Source organism: Diabrotica undecimpunctata, chromosome 9 (genome assembly GCF_040954645.1).
Source record: "Diabrotica undecimpunctata isolate CICGRU chromosome 9, icDiaUnde3, whole genome shotgun sequence".
NCBI lineage: Eukaryota > Metazoa > Arthropoda > Insecta > Coleoptera > Chrysomelidae > Diabrotica > Diabrotica undecimpunctata.
Window position 1 is genome coordinate 37,327,416 of NC_092811.1, and position 27,930 is coordinate 37,355,345.

At 34.0% G+C, this 27,930-nt stretch overlaps 1 protein-coding gene across 5 annotated transcripts in view; it reads right to left on the minus strand.

Moving 5' to 3' along the window:
- LOC140449852 (uncharacterized) overlaps positions 1 to 20,420 on the minus strand; it is a 214,961-nt gene extending 194,541 nt beyond the window's left edge. For 3 of the 5 annotated variants that reach the window (XM_072543222.1, XM_072543221.1, XM_072543223.1), the window contains exon 1: positions 20,046 to 20,419. In XM_072543222.1, the coding sequence (XP_072399323.1) occupies positions 20,046 to 20,286 (241 nt within the window). In that variant the 5' untranslated portion in view covers positions 20,287 to 20,419. Of the gene's footprint in view, positions 1 to 20,045 lie in introns of all 5 variants that reach the window. The other 2 variants (XM_072543220.1, XM_072543225.1) reach the window with 2 other exon arrangements.
- Between the last annotated feature and the right edge of the window lie 7,510 nt (positions 20,421 to 27,930).

A 27,930-nucleotide genomic window follows, 5' to 3' on the forward strand; every position in this document is an offset into this window, starting at 1 on the left:
TATTAGTCCAATATCGGCCAAATAAATATTTATTCTTCGAATAAGTTGACAGCTAACCTCACTTTAAATATCAATAATAAAGAAAATTTATTAGTTTAACTTGAAATTATCAACAATATATTGCAGGTAAACGTAATTATATCACACAATTTGAATTTTGTATACATAAATATTTATTTTAGATTATTATCTTCTTTATCATCATCTTCTGATGACGGAAATGAGCAGCGAAGGAGAAGACCACGCTTGCAGCTGCAAAGAAGAAACCCTTTTGCTGAATTTGATTATGTGGACTTTAAAACTAGGTTTAGATTATCAAAGTTCTCCATTTCTTTCTCTAAATAATTTTTGGTGCTCTCGCGTTTTTTGTCCATTTTCTCAAGTTTCAGATTCACAATAATTTACAATCACAACAAACAGATTTTTTTTATATAAATTATGTATTGACATTGACAATTATTATTATTTTGACAAATTAATCAACCAACATCAAATATTATAGGTTATGTATATGATTACAGTGAAAAATAGTGCGATGCGCTTGGCCAAGCACCTAAGAGGTGGAGGCCAAGAGAGGTGTCAACGAGTACAGTCTGTGGAAAATCATTACACTTTGAACTTATTCGACGAATAACTAACTGTGGATTACAAATAGTTATTGAAACAGAATAAAATTTATTCTACTAATAAATTTTATTCGACGATTAACTATTCAGTGATTTATTTGTTGTTGGTGAAACCGGCCCTTAGTGGTGTCGCTTCTAGGGTGTTAAAATATTGGGAAGTATGGCCGGGAGGATGGAAACTTTAGCCAAAGCTGCAGGGGGTTTTGTTCCGTATTTGGCAGAGGAAGAAGATGGTTTGGCTGAATTTGATTTGGTGGAAAAACAGTGTGCCGTGGCTTGTACTCTGGTGGCAGAAGAAACCCTGGACATGGTTCTAGTTCTCGGTCTGGTGATAGCTGGGTTTGGAGCAGATTTTGTAAAGGATGCGTCGGAATCGTATCTGAAGTGTCTCCCACTTTATTAAAGAGGTGGCAGTTGGAGGAATTCTTTCTGATAATCAATCGACTCATCCTTTGAAGAGGGGTCAAGGTTAACGGGTATACCAAAGGCTAAAGATCGTATTGTGTTGGAAAAAGACTTGGGGAACTTGTCGAGGCCTTCTTCAATGAAGACTCGTTTTTGCAGCGAATTCTAGTTCCTTTGCAGATTCGGCGTGGCTGAGCTGGGGCATATGCATGGTGGACACTGACTAAGCAAATGAAGTCCCTGCTTGGAAGAGAGCGATCGCTTGAAGCGGCGACGCTCCATTTTTTGAGAGAGAGTATTTTAGATGAGCGGATTTTTTGTCCACTTTTCCTGTTAGCCACTGGCAGACTCACCAAGCGGCAATGGGAGAACCCCGTTGGGATAAGGAAGTCTTGTCCCTCGTCCCTCATAGGAAGAGTTTAAGTGCTCGCTAGACACTCAACGAACCCACGGTGTTGAACCGTGCCGTATACTCAACGTTACCTTGCAGTTGCCCTGCCTCCTAGTAGCAGTGGTTTTTTTAGTGCTGTATGTTTATTATTGTGACCTGGTTGTTTACTATTTATTGGACTGAAACTTTTAAGGGTTGTCCATACCTTTATTATTTAGTTTTTTTATCTATTGTTGGTTTTATATCCTCTGATTTTGTTAGCAATTGGTGCATTTGTTATTTTTAAATGGAATTGCTAAATTGGTATTAAGTGTGTTAATACGTCGAATGTATATCCTATATGATAAGTGGAGATATCTCCTTTGATCGTCTGCTGGTTTCTACATACGTTTGACTTTTTAGCTCCTGTATGTAATAGTGACCTTCGCTTTCGAACGTTTAAAATATACTGTAATAGTATAGAATTTTAATTTTTAATTAACATACCAATTGAAATTGTAATTTAGTTTGTAATTTTATATTACAATTATTATATTTTATCCTCCCGAGCGCTCAGTGATTGAGACGGTTAATAAATAAAAAACTGTCACATTTTGACTTATCAACTTTGACTTGACTTTTGATCTTCAAGAAACAGCAATTATTGATAAGATTAGATATTTATAACCTTAATGATAATATTTAAAACAAGTAAATAATTAAAATTATTTTTTCTCCGGTGTACAAACTTTTTTTCTCATCGTACAATGATATATATTTAAATCCGGCCCAATTTAGGCGCTAAATGCAGTCTCTTACTGTTACTTACTGTGATTAGTGTCACATATGTAACGTTAATTTTAATTGTTTGTTCATATCGTAATCTACGTAGATATAATATTCGTCTAGCGGAATAGATGTTTCACGACACAGCGGTAATTGAGAGAACAAACTGGCGACAGTTTGTCTAATTTTAACGGTAGCCCAATAACAGGAAAAAGTATTTGCTTGAGTGTTTAAAATGAATGGATTCTGGGACACGGAAGGAAATCTAGTTTTGGAAAGTCAATTAGTAAATTGAATTTATGTAAATTGTGGGCATTTCATAGTAATAGCTCTCTTAGTATTCAAAGACGAGCGTCACGGAAGAAGAGTGATATGTGAAATCGCCATAGGGTGTGCATACATGATTACTGTAATAACTTAACTTACACATAATATTTAATGCTTACAATTTTTAAATATATAAAATTAAAAGTATAACTGACACCATATAACCCTAATATATGTTTTTTATACTATTTCCCATCTGAAATTTTCATCACTGGTCTCCTCCATTTCATCCTATCGAGATACTTCTCTTTCCAATTCATGACATTTATATTTCCTAGATCCTGCTACACACTTTCTATTGGTCTTGGTCTCCTTGGTATTTTTTTTTCTTTCGGCGACTGGACCCCTCAGGCATCCCCTTAAAAACCAGTTTAAAGCCGTAGGTATGTTAGCGATCTTCCTTAGTCAATTAATCATCTGTTAGTTGTTAATTATCTATTGTTGCACGTTTTACGTTGCACTGTTACAAAAGATATTTACAAACGTATTTAAGCACTAAAATTTTTATTTTTCTGCTATGTGCGAACGAAAATTTACGTACTGCGCATGTATTTTGATACAAATTTCAAGAGGTCAAGATATACCTCCTAAAAATCAGTAAATACCTATTAGGTAAAAAAATAAGTGATCAGAATCGGTATTATAGATTAATGACGAAATATCAAACATCAAGTAGGCAAGCATGGACACTATTAAGAAAATAAGGAAGCGGAATCGACATCTAAGGCCCAAAAGACAAGCCACACACAATCAAGCTAAAACGAGGGCTCAAAACTTTAAAATTTCAATCTACAGAAACCGTATACTCTCACCCTTTTCCTTGCGAAGAAGTCACTATAGCTCTTAAGGATGTAAAGTAAGGTGAAGCCCAAGTTTTGACAATATTCATCCCGAATTCTTAACGTTAAATATGCGAGAGAATGGATGGCCTACTTTTTCACAGACATTATGAAGACCGGTACCATACCACAGGAACTCAAACGCTCGAAGGTCATTGACATATTAAAACCAGGGAAACTGTCCAATATCAAATCTTTAGAATTCATATCCGAAATTGGACAGTATAATTTTATCACCCAGTAGACCGAATGAATCTATTTGTTATTAAATACACACACGTAGTTAATTAGGTTACATACACATTTGGTCAATTATCAATAATATAATTTGGACATCAGTCAAAAGTGCTGACAAAGTTAAACTATTTACATAAATTAAATACACATGTCACGCGAGGTCCGCGAAAATATTGACCCAATTAAAGTTTATATAAAACTAAGATCTCTTGCCTAGAGAGGCATTCAATCAATATTCACTCAACGAACTTGATAGTCTTCAACGATCAACTTCATCAGTCTCTACTCAAAGTAATCCCGGGTCTACACCCATAGTGTACGTCTCTACAATAAACTCTGCTACTATTATTTGGTATTTCCATTACAACTGAACGAACATCTTCACTGAGCCAACGAAGGGGATTTGTTCAGAAACCAAGTAACAACCCTAAGAACTACAGACCAATAGCCCTACTATCGGCAACGTTCAAGCTACTAGAACGATCTATCTACAACAGAATTAGTTCAAAGTTACTTGAATCAATATCGGTTGACCAGGCAAGTTTCCGACCGAAAAGAATCTGCGCAGATCATGTTCTTTCGCTTACCACATTTATTGAGGCAGAGTTCCAGGACAAACTTAAAACTGCAGCCGCATTCATAGACCTAACAGCGGCCTACGATAGAGTCTAAAGAGAAGGCATGATATACAAGCTCCTCCGTACAATCTCCTGTAAATCCACCACTCGAATAATCAACAGCATGCTAGCCAAACGAACGATTCAAGTATCCATGGGTAGCGACATCAGCACTCCAAGAAAACTGAAGAATGGACTGCCTCAGGGATCTGTCCTAGCTCCTCTTCTTTTTAGCCTGTACATCGCTGATATACCAGAAACTAGATAAAGGAAGTTTGGTTACATCGATGGCTGGATGCTTGCAACAAGTTGTAAGTCATTTGAAGAAACAGATGAAATCCTCACGGCGGACTTACACACAGTGGGAAAGTATTTCCGTAAATGGAGGCTCCGACCAAACGCTACCAAAACAGAGGTTTCCAGTTTCAACCTAAATACCAAGCTTGCAGGAAAAGTACTCAACGTCCAATTCGAAAACACTACATCAATCCATCACGATATAGATGCTGCCAACGGTAACCGTCTACGCTCCAAACGACTGCCAATAGAAACAGCACAGACTGCTATGGAAAATGAGTTTAAACACAAAAACCACCAGGTTTTGACTTACCACGCAACACATGACTATTATGAACCGAATCAGAATCCAACAAGGCAGATGCGGTTACATGACGTTCAAATGGGGTAAACGACCATCCCTACTCTGTGACTGCAGACAACCACAAACCATCTGTCACATCACAGAACAGTGTCCCACAAGATCCTGTCATGGTAGGTCCGAGGATTTCCTAATGGCGACTCCAGTGTGGATAGACTATATAAATAAGTTAGATGTTCGTTTTTAAACATATGTATTATGTTTTATACAAAAAATATATGTAAATTTAAATGTAAATGTGTCAAGCACCATACGATAAATAAATAAAATGGCGAAATAGATGGATATGTATGATGTAGAATTAGCGTGGGATGGATAAACTAAATAAATAAATACTCTTTGTTTTACAATATCAAAAAAATTATTTTTTTTAAAGAGAGTTACACAGTAGTTCTAGATGATTGAAAATTGTAATATAGATATCTCAAGAAATCGTCAAAATGATAAAATTAACGTATTTTGTGTAAAAGTAAAGTTTATTACAAGATTAATCCAAAGTTACCGTTTGCCTTATCTTGAATCGAACTGGAATTGGTGTTTTTGAAAATATTGCACAGGGTGAGAAATGAAATGTTTTAATAAAAACACTGTTTTTACTGGGTACTAAGTACTGAGGTATTCTTGTAGATGCTATCAACTTTTTACTAATGTATTTTTAAATGCACGCCTCTTTCGAATGTCACACTAAAATATCCCGTTTACTGTTCTTCATCAAGAAAGCAATAAGCCGATACCAGTATTTCTATTAAATATGCTAATCGCAAATATTTGCAATCAATAAAAGATTCGACTAGGCATTAGTTCAAGTGAAAGCAGCGAATAATTCTTGAATGAAACATAATCACTTAATACGAAACTCATGTTCGTAAGTAAAAGAAAATATTCTCCGATAAGATCAGTTAGATGGTATAAATACAAAAAAAACTGGGTTAATGATTGGTAGAGTTCCAAAACCAATTATTAAAAGAATGTTATTTTTAACTAAATGTGATTTTATTTAAACAGTATAATAACTGACTCGTGGATTTTATTTGTGTGATATACATGTATTGCTAAAATATTGAGATAGGGTTTCATGACATTTTAAAAGGGACTTCTTATTGAAACGGAATCGAGACAATTCTTATATCGTGGTATATTTCAATAGCTTTGTTAAAAACATAATTATATTAAAAAAGGAAAATATAGAAAACTAGAAGAAGGACAAGATAAATTAGTAACAAGGAATGTCAGAGGACTCTTTTATGAAGGTATGCTAAAGAAACTAATGAAAGGGGAAGGGAGTATAAAACCTATTTAATGATTCTGCAAGAGAGAAAATTGATTTGTTTAGAGCAGCAAGTTCAAAAATGAAAATAGTCATTATGATTGCCAACCTCCGTAGGGAGACGGCACTCTAAGAAGAAGAAGAAAGAAAACAATTAGGGTCGAAAATAACTGAAATAGAAGATATGGTGCTCTTTAAAAGTGGAGGAAATGACAGCAAATGAATTTTTGGTAGCTAAATTTATCCAGGACAAAGTGATAGCTTTTAATCCTATCTCCAAAGATCTTTATTACGAACAGCTAAATGACGAATACGAACGCTTACCTAAACGTAATGTGAACGTAATAATGGGTGATTGTAATGCTAAAGTAGAAAAAGAACCTCTGGAAACTACACTGCAGTAACTGGTAATCACAGTAAACAAGACTTATCAAACAATAATGGTTTAAGGCCCATTGGATTTGCCATGGAGATAACATAGCGGTCAGAAGCATACAACTAATCCGACAAGAGATAAACAAAGGTATGTGGGTAGGATAGAAAACCAGATAGACCACGTTATGATTGAAAGTAAATACATACATACCATTCAAAAGGTAAGAAGTGTGAGAGAAGCTGAAATCGATCCGGACCATTACCTCGTTAAAGTCAGTGTCATGTGGGTCAGACAGGAACAAAAAGTGAAAACGACTAATAAAACGAACGGAAAGTACAATATTGTAAAACTTAAGGAAGGACAAGTAAAAAATAAATATGAAGAAGAAATAAATAAAATATTCCAACAATATGACCAATAATTACAGAGCAAACCTGGGAACAAATTAAGTCGTAGGAGAAAGCGTAGGGTTATAAACATACAGTTATCACGGGGTTAAGAAGATGGGAAAAGGTTACCAAAGTCACTGAAGGTATATGAAAGGCAAAGAGGAAAATTTAATTAGTGATTCAGTAGAAATAATGGCATAGTGGAAAAATACTTTAATTTAATGGTGAGGTGGGGCGCGAAGCGGTAGTCAACTGGGCAGTTGAAGAAGAAGGGATCGTTCAAAAGCAGCCTGGAGAGGAGGAGGGGCGACAGCAATACGAAATGAAAAATAGCGGAAGTCCTGGGAAAAATGACATATGCTTAGAAATAATAAAAATCAGTGATCGATGAGGCACGCATATGGCCACGGCATAAAAAAAAACAAAATAAAGTGTGGCAACTATAAAGTTATAGCCTTAGTAGATATTGTATACAAAATATTGGTAAGAATATTGAGGAATAGACTAAATGGATATACAAAAAGAATCCTACAAGAGTACCAGGCCGACTTTAGAAAAGACAGATCTACTATAGACCAAATTAATCTTCTCCTGGAAGGAGATACAGTCAAGTATGTATGTATGTAAGTTATGAAGATAAACAGATATGAGACAGGCAGATCCTTTATCCACTAAATTATTTAACTTATAATTAGAAACTGTAATCAGAAAATGCAGCATGGAGGAGGAAGGAACATGAAAAATGAACACCAGCGCATGGCATTTGCTGATCATCTAACGATTTTAGCAAGAACCGCTAAATAATTAAGAAGAGTAGTAAAGAAAATTATTAAAGAAGCAAAGAAGTACGGACTGGAGCTAAGTGAAGACAAAACAAATATATGATCTTGGGAGAAGCAGAAGAAAAAAAGAAGAAGATTTTAGTGTAAGGTCTGTAAGTGCTAAAAGTTATAATTCACTAGGAAACTAAGTTCCTATAGCTGGCTGTATATCATGTACCACAAAAAAATTTATTTCAAATCCTTTATAAAAGGTATATAATAAAATACCCAAACGGGCTTATATCACAATTACATTACAGAACGTTTTCTGAACGTAAATTCCATCATCAGTGTAACGAAGTGTACATGCTATGAGCCACTAAAATATATGGGTAAAAACCCGTTAAATGTTATTAATTTATAAATATGTTACATTATATATTATTACAAATTAGGATGTTCAAGTTACCGTAGGAATTGGTAACATGGCGACGTATGGCTCTACATAGGTTACATGGTCTTGAGACAAAGTGTCTTCGAGGACCTGTTAATAACAACTCTCAGAGCATGTATACTTCGTTACACTGATGATGGAATTTACATTCCGAAAACGTTCTGTAATGTAATTGTGATATAGCCCGTTTGGGTATTTTATTATATACCTTTTATAAAGGATTTGAAATAAAAATTTCTCTAAAAGCTATAGTTTTAATAGGGTGGATAATGATGAATACCTGTATGTATTACACGATCAAAATATAAAAGAAAAACGGGAGCTCGATGCCAGAATACATTAAATAAGAAGGAAGAGGATAGATACTCTGGAAAGATGAAAAAGAAAAATATTGAGACACGTATTCGGATGAAGAAAAAGAAAAGATAAGTGGAAGAGAAGAACCAACAACGAATTAATGACTTTGTATAAAGAACTTATCATCACCAGGTTCATCAATTTGTAAAGGATCAGAGGGTAGAGATATGTAGAAAGAATGGCAGCGAACAGAATGCCTAAACTAGTTATTACTATGCAACTAATTGGCTCAGAAGAAGAGGTAGGCCCAAAAATAGATGAAATAACAAAGTGGAGGAAGACCTTACGCACGTGAAGGTGAGCAGTTAACAACTTTGTATGTAGGTTTTAATGAACTGTTGTGCGTATCAATAAAAAGTATAGAAAGCTCAGTTTTAAGTATAGCAAGATAATATAAAGAAGTATAGCAAAAGAACACTCGCACGTCCCGAATGCGATGGAGAGATAACATCCAAGCAGATATCCGGAAAATGAACATTCCATTTGACCCTAGGTTGATGGAAGACCGAACAAATTGGAAAAAAATTGTAAAGTCAGCCAAGACCCACCCAGGGTTGTAGCGCTACGTGATGATGATGAAGAGTGAGCAAAGCCAAAAATATATGAATATGAGTCCTATTGAGAATGATACATACAGTAACTGAAGAATCCTGCTTCAAAATAAGTCGTATAAATATTGTCGTCTAAATAAGTTTTTTATTTAAAATTGTTAATTTACTTAATTATTAATTGTGACGGATTCTGTATAAGAAGTTACGTTGGATAAATGCATGTTTAATTGCAGTTTTGTATAAGGAGGCTGAATTTCGCTGATTTAATCCTAAATTTCGAACTTGAAAGTACGACATATATAAAAAAAATTCAACGGCGTTGAATTAGCAATTTTGATGACCAAAACAAGAAATTTCTCGATATAGAAATGAATCATGTAGTATCTAAGTAAATTGTTTAAAATGCTCCATTTTATATAACACCCACTTGCTTCATACGCCACTTACTTCCTTGCCACTGCGGGTTGGTAATATCCATATATTGCAATTTAAGCACATGAATCTGGGTTATTATGTCGCCATAGTGAGTATCCTTAATAGTTATTGTCGTAAAAGTAAGATTTTTGAAATGTTCGTGATATTCCTCACCAAACTTTAACACTTTTTCTATAAATTTGTTTCTTAACAATCACTCGTGAATTTTATGGACACAAATTGCAAAACTTTTGTTTACGAACCAATCAAGATTCAGATGATCCTCGTCACTAAATTTAATGAGGAATTCAGGCTTTTGCGGATGGTGTTTTGTAATGGTACATTGATTTTGGGGTTTATGGGCTCTAGTCTGAAATAATTTCCTTTTAGAATTTCGTCTGCTACTGCGCCAAATGATGTATCCCATACCATACAGGGTGAGTCATAACTATTGGGTCATAGACTAAGGACAGGTTATTTGGACCAAAATATGGCTATTGGGCCAAATATATGGGCCTGTATATTTATAAATTGCTATCACAATTGGCACAGAGGCATAATCTTAGACAAGAAATAGTATTTTATTTACAATTCCACTATCAAATACCAAACTAATAAACACAGTTGCAACTAACGTAAGGTTTCCGTTTTGACGATAAATAAAAACTAAACACACTTTAACTTAAAAGAACTCACAAAAACTCAAACTAAATGTTCTACATGGTCTCCTCCGATTTCTATGCCTTTTCTAATTCTTTTTATAAAGGATTTTCGGACGTTAAAAAAATATTATTCTGTCCCCTTATAAGATTAGCTGCATTTTGAATGTATCTCCAAAGTTCGTCTCGTGTATTAATTTCATTGGCATAAAGTAAGGACTTCATATGTCCTCAAAAATAAAAATCTAGCGGGTTGTACTCAGGACTTCTTGGTGGCCATTGAAAATCACTGCCTCTGCCAATCCATCGTTGAGGAAATACGTCATTAAGATGATTTCTAACAGCTAATGAAAAATGAGGTGGCGCTCCGTCTTGCATAAACCACATTTTTCTTCTTACATCCAGTGACAGATCATCTAAAATATCACAAGAGTATTTTCCAAAAAGAATAAATAAGAATCTCCATTTAAATTCGGAGGAAGAACATAAGGCCCTAGTAGTTGGTCGTCTATAATGCCACACCAAATATTCAATTTAAACTCATGCTGAAAATGTCTAGCTTTAATAGCATGCGGGTTTTCTTCTTCCCAATAATGACTATTTCGCCAATTAAAAACCCCTCGTCTGGTAAAAGTTGCTTCGTCGGTGAACATAATATTCATAATAAAGTGTTTGTCATTGCGATGTTTATTCAGAATACGTTGGCAAAACTGTAACCGTCGTGGAAGATCTGTTGGAAGTAAATTTTGAACAGGAGTGAAGTGAAAAGGATGGAGGTTCTCTTTTTTTAGAATTCTAACAATAAACGACTGACTTACTCCTGTTGCTGCTGATAGATGTCGTGAACTTATTTCAGGATTTTCATCTACTCGAACCAAAAGTTCATCTTCTTGATTAGGAGTGATTTGTTTCGGTCGACCACCCCGATTTTTAGTGTGAAATGACCGAGTTTCACCTAAACTACGATATAATCTTGCAAAAGTTTTGTGATTTGGTTGCCTTCTGTTTGCGTATAACATTCCATACCTTCTGGCTGTCGAGCAACCGCAAAAATTTTCTTAAGCGTATACGCAAATCATATCTCGCATTTCTTCATTAGTAAAATGATTGTGACGAGACATTTCAATCAAAAAAAGTAATGATTACTTTTAAAAAATGCAACATTACATTACACTGTCACATCAAAAATAATTTACTCTGAACAAATGACATTTACCAACAAAAATTATGTGACAGTCCAAAGCATACTTTTCATAAATGAAATAATATTTGAAATCCTTTTTTATGACTCTAAGCAGTTCGACTGCGTTTTTATCGAAAACGGTTGAAATTATCATGTTTAAACAAGAGTACCAATTTTACGTAAAAATGATGTTTACGTCATATTTTCTAATAAAAATTACTAAAAAGTTTCATCAGAAAAAGTTTAGACTCAATTTGATCATTAGGAATGACCTACGTGGTGCCCTCTATGACAAAACGTAAAATTGTGAATAAAATACTGTCTTGTCTAAGATTATACCTCTGTACCAAATTTGATAGCAATTTATAAATACACAGGGAAACTATTAGCAAAAAAAATTAACTTTAACACCCTGTATCTCTTTTCTCAGCAACATTTTATTAAGGCATATTTGGCCCAATAGCCATATTTTGGTCCAAATAACCTGTCCTTAGTCTATGTCCCAAGAGTTATGACTCACCCTGTATATTGTGATTTAAGAAAAATATCGATATTTTCGATAGATCTTATTAAAAACAATCACATATGACGTTGCAGTCACATAGAACGCTTATTTAAATATTGAATAAGCACTAGAAAATAATGAATTGGATCAACAATTTTGTAGGAGTTAAGGCTATGATAATGAAATTCACTATGTCAGGCTTCCATACGGGTGTCCAAGCAAGGATCAAGAAAAAAATAGCAAATATTTGTGCCTTATGCACACGTCTCTCAATTTGTGTGGAGTTCATGCATTTGCAATCAACCCTAGCTGTGTAACCTCTCTACATCTCTACATAGATGGGGGATTTTAATAGAAGTTATATGTGTATCTGTAGAACAGCTATCTAACACTAGATGTAGTGCCAATGACGAAGCTGTGAAACCTATTTAGAAAGATTTTGATAAATTAGTTCAAGTTACTGAAAAATTGTGTGACGCCAAGGAAAATATTAAACACAGGGCTCTGCTGAAATTTTGTTCTGGAATATTTGTTATTTCAAATGTCTTGGATTTCCTCATTTATGGGAGTAAATTTTGCAAGAAATAAACAGTCCAGAGAAGTATTTACAGACGAAGTGTTTAAGTCTTAAAAACGTCGTAATAAAACTCAGAAGTTTAAAAGTCTTTTTTGAAGACAGTTAATATGAGTTGATCACGAACGCTCTTAAGTTTGCTTCGGAGAAATGTGTTGAAATGGGAATGTTCCTTAAAAAAAAAGTAGGAGTCGTTTAAAAAAGGTAATGTTTGGAGAAACAGCCGAAGATGTCGGACTATCTCTCGAAGATGAAACTAAAAGATGTATGCTTGAATGTTTAGACAAGCTACACCAAGAGCTTCAAACTAGAACGTAAAAAATGGAGACTGTATTCGAAAAATTCAAAATCGTTCAGGTCGAGTATTTACTCCATGATTTTGACACAGAATTCGATAAGCAAGAAATTGTTAATGAAATCAAAAGACTTCGCCACCATATAAAAGCTGCAAGAATAAATGAAGAGGACAAAAATTGGATTACATTGAAGATGGCACAATTTATTCTTGAAATGGACCTCATGGAATCTGTTCCAAATGTCTTTGGAGCAGTATGTGTCTCTAATGCTTCCAATTAAAGCAGTTTTTCAAAAATGAAACATATAAAAAGCTATTTACGATCCACAATGGGTCAGACCCGGCTAAATAGTTCTCGATTAAACGTGAAGTAGCAAACATTAACTTCGACGTAATCAAAAATTTTCAGAAATAAAAATGAGAAAAAAAATGTAACTAACAACTCTGAAATAAATTAAAGTATAAATATTAACAAAATAATCTTGTGGTATCAATGTTAAACCTTGCTTTAATGTTTGGATAATGAATAAAACCAAACCAGATTAATTCAATTAAAAGTAATTTTCAGCATAGCAAATAAGTATAAAGTTTATTATATTCTATCCTTAAATTTCAAACATGTATTTAGTTAGTTCCTATATGGAGGTAAGTCTTAACTTTTTCTTATATTGGAGAGAGAGGCCTTTTCGGTTACTTCCGGCTCCTGAATTGTAGTTACGCCACTGTGCTCTATAGTGAATAAAATAATTTTCATTTATTAAAATTATGCATCAGCATTCTTCTCTTACATATAAGGCGGATGATTAATAATTATCGAAAGGAAAACTAAACACAGACTATTCTGTAACAAAGTGGGCGTTGTATTTAGCTAATAGATTTCTTAAAGACATCATTTATATTATGAATTGAAAATGAGAGTTGCTCGAGCCAAAAATTGTAAGCAAATCTAGATCAATTGGGTTAGATAATAGTAAAAAAACGGCAACAATAAACGGTAATATGAAGATAGCATAAAAATATTTTTATTATATAAGTGCTCGACAAGTTATATAACAATTTTGTTTAACAATAGATCTAATTTATTTATGTAAATAAAATTTTCTTAAATCTTATTTTTCCAAGATTTCCTTGTTACCTCTATATATCTAGGTATTCCAATTATATATTACGGCTTATCTTTCAAAAGTTTTATAGACTTCATATACAGGGTCATTTACATAAAAATCTCAGTCATGAAATCATTAAGTCTGTTGGCCTAAATCTGAACCCTTCTACATGAATGTTTATGTTTATCGTAATCGACATTTTAAGAACTTAATAACAAAAAATAATAATTTGTGTAAGCGGTAACAGTGAGAACCGTTTTCGCGCTGTATTTTCCAGTGATGTTGATCTGTGGAATGTGTTTATGTAGCTTTGTTGATGATTACCACAGGGACATTTGGGGAATCTACGACAAAAGGACGCGGAAAACAGGACGCGAGACCAAAAGACGCGGAAAAAAGGACGCGCGAAAAAAGGACGCGCGAAAAAAAGACGCGTGGAAAAAAGGACGCATATTATTAATGAATTACTATAAATAGTTTATTTTAATTGACATTAGCCATTACCCCCTTTTTATCCCCATATGTTATTACAGAAAATGATTCTACCTAACCTAAAATCGGTTACGGTAAGAGTAAAAAGTGAAAAATAATTATATGAAAAAAACTTGCCCTCACATTTTATCGAGGCTTAGGACTAAAATATCTTAAGTAAAATAATAAATACTAATATAATGTTGATTCAAGATTTCTGGTATTGAAACAGGTTAGATTCCATATTATCAGAATTATGTATGGGATTAGAAAAACCCAAGTACCAGCCCAGTAAGGGGTCTAATGAGGGTTTAACGCGAACCGGAAGGTTGGTAAATTCCGCAGGTAATGTTAAGAATGTAAATAGAAACGATTAGTAAGAAAATAAAACTTTCTAATTGTTTTTAAGAAATGAATATTACAAAAGGTCCGATATAACAAAACATCATTAACCAAATTGTTTATATAGGGGAAACTTGTCGCGGTAGGTAATTTATTCTGTTCTTAACAAGAAAACATTTTACAAATTGATATCAGTCTGTTAAGATGGTGTTAGCGTTTGTGAAAAGCCAAAAAGGCAACAACTTGTTACTTTATAATGGATTTCTCCATAAAAAAGAGCGAGTGATTGGTGAAAAGACAATTTGGAAGTGTGCTACTTATAATAAGTGCAAATGTACAGGAAGAGTGCATACCGTTGTGGATGGAATTACAAAATCCACAGAACATAATCACGTTGCAGACACGGCAAAGATTGAAGCAAAAGAAGCTTGTAACCGGATGAAAGAAGTTGCACAACAACTGGAACACTCCACCCAAGGTGTAGTAAGTGAAATTTCTCAAGGACTTTCCTTAGCTGCTACGGCACAACTTCCATCAGTGAGTTCGGAACGAGCTAGGAGGTACGCCCGCAAATCCGAGAAATTTAGAAGAACTTGTGCTTCCTGAAGAATATAAAACAACTACAGGCGGTGAGCTATTTCTATTATTTGATAGCGGGCCAGAAGAAGAACGTATTTTGTTATTTTCAACACAAAGAAATTTAAGATTTATGGAACAATGCGATCATTGGTATGCCGATGGAACATTTAACTCAGCACCACCATTGTTTTCTTAAATATACACAATTCATGGAGTGCGATACAGTAATGTAATCCCGACTGTATTTGCACTTCTAACGAACAAAACACAAGAGACTTATACACGTGTTTTTCAGCAACTAAAGGTGTTGAATCCGGCCTTGCGCCCTCTAACAATAATGATGGACTTTGAAAGAGCGGCAGTGAATGCTGCACAAACTGAATTCCCAAATGTGAGAATCCGCGGATGTTTTTTTCATTTCTCGCAGTGTATGTGGCGCCATATTCAAAGTGCCGGATTGCAACGTAGATATATTGAGAATCCTGACTTCGCCCTTCACCTAAGACAATTGACAGCTCTTGCGTTTGTTCCAGACAACCATGTAGTCAGAGTGTACGAGGAGTTGCTCAATAGCGATTTTTATACACAAAATGAAGAACTACTAGTGCCGCTGATTAATTACTTTGACGACACTTGGATAGGGAGATTAGCTAGAAGAGGAAATCGAAGACAATCCCTTTTTCCAGCAAATGTATGGAATTGTTACGATTTGGCAGATCAAGATATACCTCGAACTAATAATGCTGTCGAAGGATGGCACAACAGCTTTTCTTCTCTTTTCAATAGTGCACATCCGAATATTTGGAAATTTATTAATTCTCTAAAAAAAAAGAATATGATTTAAATGTTTTGAAAATAGAGCAGTTCATTTCGGGCAATGTACCTCCACGCAAAAGAAAATATCAAGATACAGCAAACAGGATAAGGGCTATTGTTGCCGATTATGCTGACAGGCCAACTTTAGAATATTTGAGAGGCATTGCTCACAATTTTCAGTTGCAAACATAAAAAAAATACAAAAAAAATTAATATCAAAAATAAAACAAAAAAAAATAAAATAACAAAAAAATTCCAAAAAAAGCAAAAAATAAAAAAAAAATAAAAAAAAACTTGTAAACACGCCAGCTTCTGCTGCTAGTCCTAAGCCTGGATAAAGTGTGAAGGCAAGTTTTTTTCATATAAATATTTTTCACTTTTTATTATATATAGGGGATAAACAGGGGTAATTGCTATTGTCAAATAAAAAAAACTATTTATAGTATTTCATTAATAATATGCGTCCTTTTTTCCACGATTCCTTTTTTCCACGCGTCCTTTTTTCGCGCGTCCTTTTTTCCGCGTCCTTTTTTATGCGTCCTTTTTTCCGCGTCCTTTTTTCCGCGTCCTTTTGTCGGTATACCACATTTAGGCGCTGTTACTTTTGTCGCGAATTTGTTTTTGTTAGTGGAGCTACCTACAAAAAAGGTTAATATATTCAATAAAACTAGTATTTGTTTTATGGGTGAAATACGTCCCAACAGACATTTATGGTGGATTATATGTGTCTCAGCTGCCTAGTTATATTCTAGATGAGTAGAAAGATATTGACGCAGAAAGAGCCAGAGAAGGAGGCAACAGCCATTTTTGCCAGCAATACAGAATCAGAATCAGAAGTCGATCCTTTTGAGACTAGTGGCTCCGATGTTGAAGACTACAATCCATCAGGATGCAAAGGTGAAGTAGAATGAGAGCGTCGTGAGTTCTGAGAACAATAAGATGGATGAAGAGAATCAGATGATAAGTGACGAAAGTGAAAAAGAAAGCAGTAGTGACGAAAATGATGAAGAAGGCGAAGGTATGTACCAACCAGGTATTTGGTTTTATAACGATGGAACTTCTTTACCAAGTTTTTCCGTTCCATCAGAAAAAAAAGTTGATTGTACTCTTTCTCATACCATGACCAAAATAGAAATCCCAGAAGTCTCATTAGATTATTTAACATTATACGAACTTACGTTTAGAGAAATTTGGAAACGACAATAAGAAAAAAAGAATTCCTACCGATGAACATGAAATTATGATTGTATTTTGTGTCACACTAATCATGGCATACAATCGTGTTTCATCTTTTAATGATTATTGGTCACTAAATAATTCTTTAGGAAATTTAGCAATAAAAAGGGGGAAGGGAAACTGATATATTATTGTGTTTCGATAGATTTTTCTCATCTATTAGACTACTTAATACTCTATCTTGTCCAGCGATAGGATCAATAATTGAAGCGAAAGTAAATGTATAAATGTGTTGGGAAGTTGAATCTTGGTGACTCAAAATTCAGAGTAAGTAACCACGGCACCATAGTTTGCAGATAGCAAGATACTAGAGACTTATATATATATATATATATATATATATATATATATATATATATATATATATATATATATATATACATAACAAGATACTGGTGCGTCATGAGTGAGGATAGTAGGCAGATTGAGGCTTGAACTCGGTTGCTGTTTGTACAATTACTTAAGGACCACCCTGTATATATATATATATATATATATATATATATATATATATATATATATATATATACAGTCGACTCCCTCTATAACGAGAACTGAAATCGCAGACTAATTACCTCGTTATAAGGATCTCGTTATATCCAACAACAATAATACTGTGCATACATATGAATATGTAGTTTTCTAAAACATTAACTTTTTATAGTGAAGCCATTGGGAGCAATATAAGATGCTAATATATATTGTTTGAATGGCGTTTTTGAAAAAAAGTTGTTAACTTTTATTGTCAATGAAATACATTAAAACAAAAAAGAGTTGTTTACTTTTATTGTCAATGATATACTACTATAAACTACTGCGTCTGCACTTGGAAGAAGTCTGTCATTTTTGACTGCTTTAAATTGTCCAGTATTCTATCTATCATATTTTCTAAAGATGTGAAACAGTTTTATGCTTCTTCATTTGCGTTTTTTCTTTGGATAAAGGTTCTGACCACCTTTAAAACACTTTCCACATCTTGTCTATTAGGGCCTATATTATTAGGTGTGAATGGTCAACCCCCTACAATGACACTTGTGAATCATAAATTGTAAATTTCCGACTAAGAATCATAAATTGTAAGAAGTTTATTGCGGACGGCAATTAAAAAGGGTATATAGCGACGGTCGGGCCAAAACGTAAAAAAACACGTTTTTCAATCTTATTTTCTCTCGTTATAAGCAAATTTACCTCGTTATAGAGGGATATAGTTCAATAGAAATTTCACGTTACATCTAATCTCGTAATAACCGTGTTCGTTATAGAGGGAGTATACTGTATATATATATATATATATATATATATATTTCTTGAACCATACTATATTTAATATAAAATTAGTTTTTTTGGGTTTAGGTTCAATAATTAAAATTAAATTTGAAACTAGATTTTATTGTGCCATTGAAATCAACGTTTCGGCAGGTAGCCCTTGCCCTTGTCAAGATTAAAACCCTAAAACGGGACACTGACATTAATGAATTCATTAATTTCACGTAAAAATCTTATACAAAGTTTTTGTAGGTTCTAAAACCTGGGCAGATAGCTGATGACAAATCCTTGAAGACGTACAGCTGATTTAACTAATTGATTTTTCCGGGATTTTATGATTTTTCCGGAAAATGAAAATAGCACAGTTTTTATTATGTTATCGAGCTACCGCAATTTATAAAAAATTAATCTTCTGCGTGCCATAGAAACCAAAATATTGCAACTTTTAATCAATTTAACGGGTTATCCCCAAGCAAAACCTATATTTTTTTACTCTTTAAGATTTTGTGTGTTTCAAATATATTTTGTGTTTCAAATATTTTTTTACTTTAAATAAAACCAATTGTTCTAATTATAGGGTGAGTTTCACGCCGTTTTTACCAAAAAAGAGGACCAACTTTATTTTGAGCGTAATTCGCTTAGTTTTGATACTAAAAACTTAAAAAAATAAAAATAAAGCTCTTTAAACACTTTCAAAAATTTTTGATGAGTTTTTCCCGAAAAGTGCTTAATTTTTTGGTCATTTCAGGTTGAAATATTCGATTTGGAATTTGACAAATAAGAACCTACTTTTCATGAGCTACCACTAACTTTGTTTCTACTGGTCTACAAACTTCATAAGTACACCATTTTTTTTGTTTTTTTTTTATAAGCTACATTTTTGCTTAGAATATGTTGTTATATATTTATATTTAATACTTTTTTGAGTTATTTGTGAAAAACCGTCTAAAACCGTCCTTTTTTGAAAAAATTAATATTTTCACTTGCAAATAACTCAAAAAGTATTGACTTCTATACAACAAAAGTTGCTAAGAATTAGTCAATTTATTTATTATTGGACTTGATTTTGAACGTATGTTTTTTCACCCCCAAAGCAACATTGGACATGGAACATGAATTCAAAAGTGAAGTAGACGGTAAGAGGGACCTACATCCAAATTTTCACGTAATCTCTGTCGTGACGAGGAAAATTACACTCCAAAACGATCATTTGCTGGCGTAAAAATAAAAAAAAATAATTAATATATTAACTTGACGTTATCACAAGACCGTCCAAGAAGTGACATGAAAGATAAGTAGACATCAGTATCTCAACAAGTAAAATAAGAATACAAAGAAGAGAATTTCTGTGAAAGAGGAAGAAAAAGGAAAGCTTTTTAAGGAAAATCGTTAAAAGCCAAATGTAGATGTTCAAATGTGGTAAAATATACAACATAAAAGTAACATTTGGAATATAATAGTTTTTTTTCTAAAGATCGTAAAGAACTTGTTTTATTGTTTTAGCAACAATTGTATTTTAATAATAATAAATTATAACTACGATCAAAAAGAAAAATGTTGAATGAAATATTCAACTTACCTAAAAGTTCCACCCTCTTTGAATCCAAGAATTGCTTGGCGACATCTAAGAAACACCCAGCTTCATACCGAAAAGCACATACGATCAGTCCTCGGTAAACCGTATCTTTGCTGGCCCTACTCTGCCTAGTAATTTGCACTGTCACATTTTCGTTGCCCCTCGTAGCAGTAGGCACCACCGTTTCACCAAAAAGTCCAGAAAATAAATAAAACAACCCGAAAATGGCGATTTTGTATTGCATGGTTACGATTTTTTTAATAATAATTTATGCGGAAGCTGTGCACTCGCTAGTTCTTTACATTTAACACGGTCAAGATCGTCTTCGAGCGCCTTGAACTTGTTGGCGTCTTGTGAAGGCCGCCATCAGTGCTGAGAGTATTTATAAGGAAGAGAGATCGACGCATCGTTTGCTCAAGCTCATGGCTCACTTATCGGAAATGTGGAACGACCAGTCTGCTTCTGGGTGACTACCGGTGCGAATTCTTCGATTGAATTAAAAATTTTAAATTTTTATATAAATTAAAAAATCAAATAAAGTTGTTTTAAAAAATATTGTATGATAAGAAAAGCCAAAAAATATCTCTACTATTAACGCCACATCATAGCCCCTCTAACTTTCGAACCGACAGCTCTACAAAAACTTCTTCTTCATGAACATATTGGCTAAAATTCTTCAGCCAAGATATTCGTCGTCTTTTGATACTTCTTTAGTCCTCTATTTGGAATTAGATTATAAGCCACAAGATGCCACATTTTTCTTCATGCAATTAACTTAGGTTTCCCTCTTCGTAAAATAATCCACTCATGAAATCTTCAGAATCTTCCACATGTCAAAAGATCCATTCTAGTGCCTGTCGATTAATCGTACCCGATTCGACTCCATAGTACTGTGTACGTAACATTTGCTGAATTGTATTTTTAGGGCTAAATGTCAAATCTGTGCTACAAAGGTTTTTAATTTTTAAAGTGTTAGCACGTTCTTTTCTAATTCTAACTTTAATTTCAGCAGTATAGTCAATATTTTTTGTTATTTGTTTTCTTGTGGGTAACGGTAGTCTCAACTCCTTATTGAGAAAAAATATGTCCCATCCCTTTATATATACAGGGTGGTCCTTAGGTAATTGTACAAAAAGAAACCGTAGATTCTGCACTTTAAAATATTACGATTTAAGTTAACTTGCATTAATAAAATGTTAATATTAAGAAAGATACAGGTTAAAGTGGAAATTTAAGATTTTATTTTTCACTATAACTTTCACGTTTGTAAATATTTATTGTTAAAATTTACAATTGGATGGATTTGAGTAGGAGAAATTATAATTTTATACATACTTTGATAAAGCTGATGGAGGGCGACATATATGCCACATATGTGGCATAAATTTGCGCGCTACATTTTTTTGTTCTTTAAGTTATCTCTATTTGTGTTAAAAAATATTAAAGATATATTATTTTTACAAAAAAAAGGTATACTTGTTAATAACTTTAAAATTCAACCGTTTTAGTTAGTTGTGATATTTGTGCGGTAAAGCACTGAATACCTGTGGATAAGCATAATATTATATAGTTTGTTCTTATCAAAACAACTCAAACATGATAATGTAATATCACAAAATGCTTTGTTATGGCTGCTAAATGTCTTATTGGAGAGAGTTGGCCGTCATCATGTTTACAATTTCCTTTCTTTATTGCTTCTTTAAGTTTCTATGCTGGCGTTGTATTACTTTTTCTCTATTGTAAAATCGTGAGACGAGCATCACGGAAGAAGCGCTACGAGACGACGTCACGAGCAGCTTCACAAAATAACTGTCTTCACATCGATGTAGTACTCTTTATTAAAATCATGAATGTGTTGCTTGTGTGAGTCCATTTCAAATACACATATGTCCAAAAGTTTGGAATATTGGAATATTTCATCTTTTTATTGATTTTTATATATAAACTCTTCTGAATAATTAAACATCATTTTGATTCAATTCTCAACAACACTAAATAAATCTCAAAACCAGATAAACGATATGCAAAAAAATTATTTATTCTCTTGGAGTGAAAAACTTACAATGTACAACTTACATTTAAAAGTAAATTAGTATAAAAAAAAAATAATTTTTAATAAAACTAATAATTAGTAATTCCTCAATTGGCCTGTATGCATGCCTGTAGGCGATTTGGCATGCTGACGATTAACTGGTCGAGCTGGGCTTGCGGAATTCTCCCCCATTCTTCACGGGCAGCATCTTTTAGTTCTTGAAGTGTAATAGGGGGATTGTTTCGCTTCTTGATGCGTGTTTTGAGAATGTCCCAAGCATGTTCAATAACGTTCATGTCGGGGGAATTCGAGGGCCACTGTAATGTAGATATTTCTTCTTCTTCCAGAAAATTTTGTACTGCTGCTGTTCGATGAGGAGGTGCGTTGTCAAGCATAAACACAAATTCATCACCTACTGCCCCTCCCAATAGACGTACGATAGGATTTAATACTTCCTCGATGTACACAGCACCAGTGACTTTTCTCTATAGAACCAGCAGTGGCGTCCGTGTACCACTCATAATACCAACCCAAACCATAATACTGCCACCTTCAAATGGGACACGCGGTTGGGCTGTTTCTAGTCGGGTTTGTCGTCCTGGTGCCCTCCAAACCAGTGTTGTTCGCGAATCAGATACCAAGCCAATTTTTGACTCATCAGAGAACATCACGTTATTCCAGTTAGGACCATGATGCACCATTTCTCTAGCCCATTGCAACCTTACTATTTTGTGTTGGTAGGTTAGTTTAGGAACACGTAGCGGTCTTCTACGATATAAATTTACTGCATTTAGTCTGCGTGTTATTGTTTGCCGTAAAATATTCAGTCCTTGACTCCTAAAAATTTCTCTGGATATACCATTTGTAGATTCCAGACGATTTCTACGAGCTATCAATGGTATTTGCCGGTCTTGTGCTGCTGTTGTACATCGACTTCTACCACTTCTGGGACAATCCTTAACGTCATTTGTATCTTGTAATTTTTTTTTAATTTTCGATGCAGCACTCTGAGTAGCATCAACAATATTCGCGTTATAACTTTGACTAAAGCCCTGTTGTAACAAAGAAATTACTCTAGGTATGTCAAAATGAGATATCACGTTTCTAGGCATTTTTAAACGGCTCAATTCAAATTTAAACAAAAACTGAAAAAATATGTAAATACGCTAAGCAGCGTATGTGTATCAGAATGTGATCAAAATCATACAAAAACGATTCAAATTTTTTATCTTTTATCATTTACATTTAAAAACGCTCTAGAATGAATATTAATAACAATTTTAAAACCACCATAGGCGCAGATATATTATTTGTACGTATTCCAAACTTTTGGACATGTGTGTAGGTAAAAGAAATAAATTTAGACTTACTCACAATAAATTTAATTTTACTACCCAAAACGACCGGTTTCGCTTTCTAAAATTTGCAAAGCATCTTCAGGTCAAGCGGTACAAAGAAAATTAAAGGCTGGAATTATAAAAAGCCCATATTAGGGTGCTGTCTTATAAAGATATAGATCAAAAAAGTTATAGTAATTATGCCAATATTACATGTCTGTGTTTATTTATATGAATAAAATTGATTTAGCAGACAAAGTAACAACCCACAAATTGGTAAGAGATAATGTATTGAATTGTAATAAATTAGAAATAAACAAAATACTACTTACATGCCGGTACAAGAATTTTTATATAATGATTCGTGATACATAGTTCAAACTATCCTGTATTGGTGATAATGGGTGGTCTTCGGTCAATGTTGTAACTGTCTGACAATTAACGAGGAAGTTTCTTGAGGGGAGAGATGTTAACAGATGATATAGGAGTAAGGTATATGTGATTGTTTGTTAAATGAAAGAGTAGTGTTTTATATTATAGAGGACAGTTATATGACAATGAATGAAAGTATTTGTGCTATTTTTGTTGGTGTGCAATTTCTTTTGACTTGTAATTTATCAATTTTTGAATAAACAGCATTTAATTTCTGTTTAGGCAGAGAATTGTGATGTCAAATGTTAAAATTATAAAACTAAAACACAATTAGGGACAAACAGAACACAATTAAAAGGACAAAACAGACATAAAACTTTTAAAAAAGGTGGCTTATTGGCACTACTTTACTTGGTAGGAGAGGAACTGGTAAAAATTGAGTTTTTTGTTGTTGTCTACTAGTATTTTAAGAGGTAAACTTGACAAGCTAACGTAGGTTAAAGTGTGACAGTTCTTCTTCTATTTCTAAAGTTAACTAGTTTTTGAAGCCAACAGTTTCAAATTTGAAATCTTTCGTTGAAGATTTGGACACCCACGCATCCACAATATTCTTTTTGATAAAATTTCCTTTTCCTAAAACTAAATTAAATATCAGTATTTGATACTGCATGTAAATACTGCAGCAGTTTCTTTGGAACCAATGATGCTATTTAATATGAGACGATCTTTTATGGAATGTATTGACAAATGAATTAAAGAAAATGGTGGACATATTGAACACTTACTTCGACAAAAAGTTTAATGTTATTTAGTTTAACTATTTCTTAATTTGGTTTGCAAATAAAATGTTTTGATTATGACTTTAATTTGATATAAAACGTTAAATGTGTGATATAAAATCCAATTATTTCGTTATTTTGTCAAATCCTATTATTAATTATCCTGCTGATTTATTTATTTTATTTAATATTTCGTTAACTATTAATTTTTGTTAAAGATATTTTATATCAAAATTCGGCAATATTGATGTTTTTGTCTATTGTTGTTTTGTTGCCTGAAGCAAACGCGTTAAATCAGAATTATACAGTTGATATAAGCGAGCAATTAGAAAAACAGATTACTAATTTACGAACTTATTTTCAGGTGCAGGCGGAGACATCTACTCTTCATCGCGCGATTTGTGCAGTAGATGACACAACACCGATCAAACTGAGGGAACAAGAAATGCGCATAAACCATCTTACTAAAAACGAAAAAATGGGCACCTGGATAGGTAAACCTCTACACGGGAGACATCCGAATGAAGTCAGTCAAGACTGTGTCCATATAGCATCGAACTATAGGTTGACATCAGGAAAGATGTTCCCTGAAACAGAAGGTTCATTACTCGCCATTCAGGATCAGGTTATACCAACCAAAAATTACCTGAAATATATCGTCAAAGACCCTCAGGTCCAAAACGACAAATGCCGATATGGATGTCAAGCCCAAGAAACTATCCCATATCTTACCGGGGACTGCCAGGAATTTGCTGCAACTGAACATAAGGAACGGCATGACTCAGTAGGGAAGATCCTCCATCAAGAGATAGCTTTTAAACTGGGACTTCTACAAACAAACTATCTCCCATATTATTAATACGTTCCTGAGAGTATGCTTGAGAATGACAACTACAAACTATACTGGGATCGCACTATGCTCACAGACCAAACTGTCGCACATAATAGACCAGATCTCGTGCTAGTTAATAAACTAATAAGACAAACAACACTAATCATTGTGGCGATACCTAACAACAATAATCTGCGTGTTAAGTACAAATAAGGAGACAATGGAGAATGGAAGTACCCAGACGATAACTATTATTCTTTCTACCAGTGGAGTCATCCCGAAGAATCTCCTAAAAAACATAAAAAAGCTGGGTCTAAATGAACATCTATATAAGATCATGCAGAAAGCTGTGCTACTTTCGACGACCAGATACGTGCGAAAATTTTTGGGAGATACACCGAAGTACCAAGTCACCTAGGAGTCGATAACATGGAAAGAGTCCCACCAGAGCTCAATGGCAGACAAGAAAAATAAAATGGCCCTCAGTCCGGGGCGCCCCTTAAATGGGGAGAGGGTGCGAAGAATCCCCCCGTCAACTACCCAAGAGAGTGCACAGAGAATACAAATATACGACCGAATAGTACGCATTGCCACCTGGAACGTACGCAGCTTATTTATGTCCGGGAAACTGGCAAACACTAAAGCCGAGATGGCAAGACTGAAAATAGAAATCTTGGGGATGAGTGAAGTAAGATGGCCTGGATCAGGAATACAAAAATTAAAACATGGATACATATACTATTCAGGTGGAACCGACCCAGAACATCAATATGGAACTGCTATATTAGTGTCGAACAAAATTGCTCAATCAGTCATAGACTTCATCCCTCTAAACGATAGAGTAGCAATGTTGAAATTACAAACAACTCACAGAAACCTAAATATTATTCAGGTCTATGCTCCAACAAGTGACAAGTCAGACGAAGAAATCGAAAAATTTTATAACAACATAGATGAAATAATGAGACTGACAAAAAGAGGTGAGATACCGATGATCATGGGTGACTATAACGCTAAAATTGGTCGTGGTGCTGAAGGAGACCACATAGGAGCATACGGTCTAGGTACCAGAAATAATAGAGGAGATAGACTTGTACAATTCTGCGTAGAAAACAATCTGTTAATAGCCAATACCTTCTTCAAACAACATCCTAGAAGGCTATACACATGGAAATCACCTGCAGACAGAAAAGACAGAATTGTTAGAAATCAAATTAACTTCATTTTGCTCCTTTAAGAGGTACATACAATCTACGAAAACATACCCTGGAGCTGATATACATAGCGATCACAATCCAGTTATAATGGATTTTAGATTAAAAAGATTTCTTAAAGTCAAAAAGAAAACAATGACAAGAAAAATAGACATCTCACAACTGAAGAACCCTGAACAGAAAAAAGAAATAAGTATCAAGCTTGAGGAAGAAATAAAAACGATCGAAAACTTGGTACAGACAGACATTGAAGTAACATGGACTGCTCTAAAAACAAAAATAACAAAGATACATAGGAAGACATCGGGTTCATAAAACACAACAAAAAATAAGAATGGATAACGCAAGAGATCATGGACCTCATGGACGTAAGACGAAAACATAAAACAAGCCCAATAGAATACAAGCAAATCAACAAAATCATTAGAAAAAAGTGCAGGGAGGCGAAAGAAAACTGGATGTCAACTCAATGCCTAGAGACACCTTTAATATTCATAAAAAAGTAAAAGAAATGACAGGTAGACATAAAAAGAGACAAGCAACAATATTAAAAAATGATAATAACGAAATAATTATGGGTACAGAAGACAAACTAGAGAGATGGAAGGAATATATACAAACTCTTTTTGACGACGGTAGACCTTGTTCTCCACCATCCACAGATAATCGAATAAATAAAAAAGGCCCAGAAATAACCAAAGAAAGTGATTCACGCAGTAAAATCTCAGAAAGATGGAAAAGCCACCGGTCCAGATAATATTAATGTCGAAATACTTAAACTAATTGCAGATAACGAAAGTAAAAGCCTAGATTTAATAACAGCACTATTCAATAAGATATATGACACAGGTAAAATACGAACAGACTGGCTAAAATCAACATTCGTAGCATTCCAAAAAAAATCGAATTCCTCACAATGCGATGATTATCGAATATTAATTTTGATGTCTCATGTCCTTTAAACTTTTCTCAGAATTATCCATACACGAATTTACAAGAAGTGCGAGTTCCAGATGAGTGACACTCAATTCGGATTTCGAAACAGATTGGGAACACGAGAGGCTCTTTTTGCTTTAAATGTATTAACGCAACGATGCAGAGACATGAATGTAGATGTATATGCATGTTTTATTGACTATCGAAAAGCATTTGACTGCGTTAACCATCAAAAGATGATCGAAATTCTGAGAACAACTGGAGTTGATGAACAAGACTTGCGAATTATCTCAGAACTATACTGGCACCAAACGGCAACAATTGAAATAGAGCACACAACATCCGAAGACATACAAATCCGACGAGGAGTGAGACAGGGTTGCGTC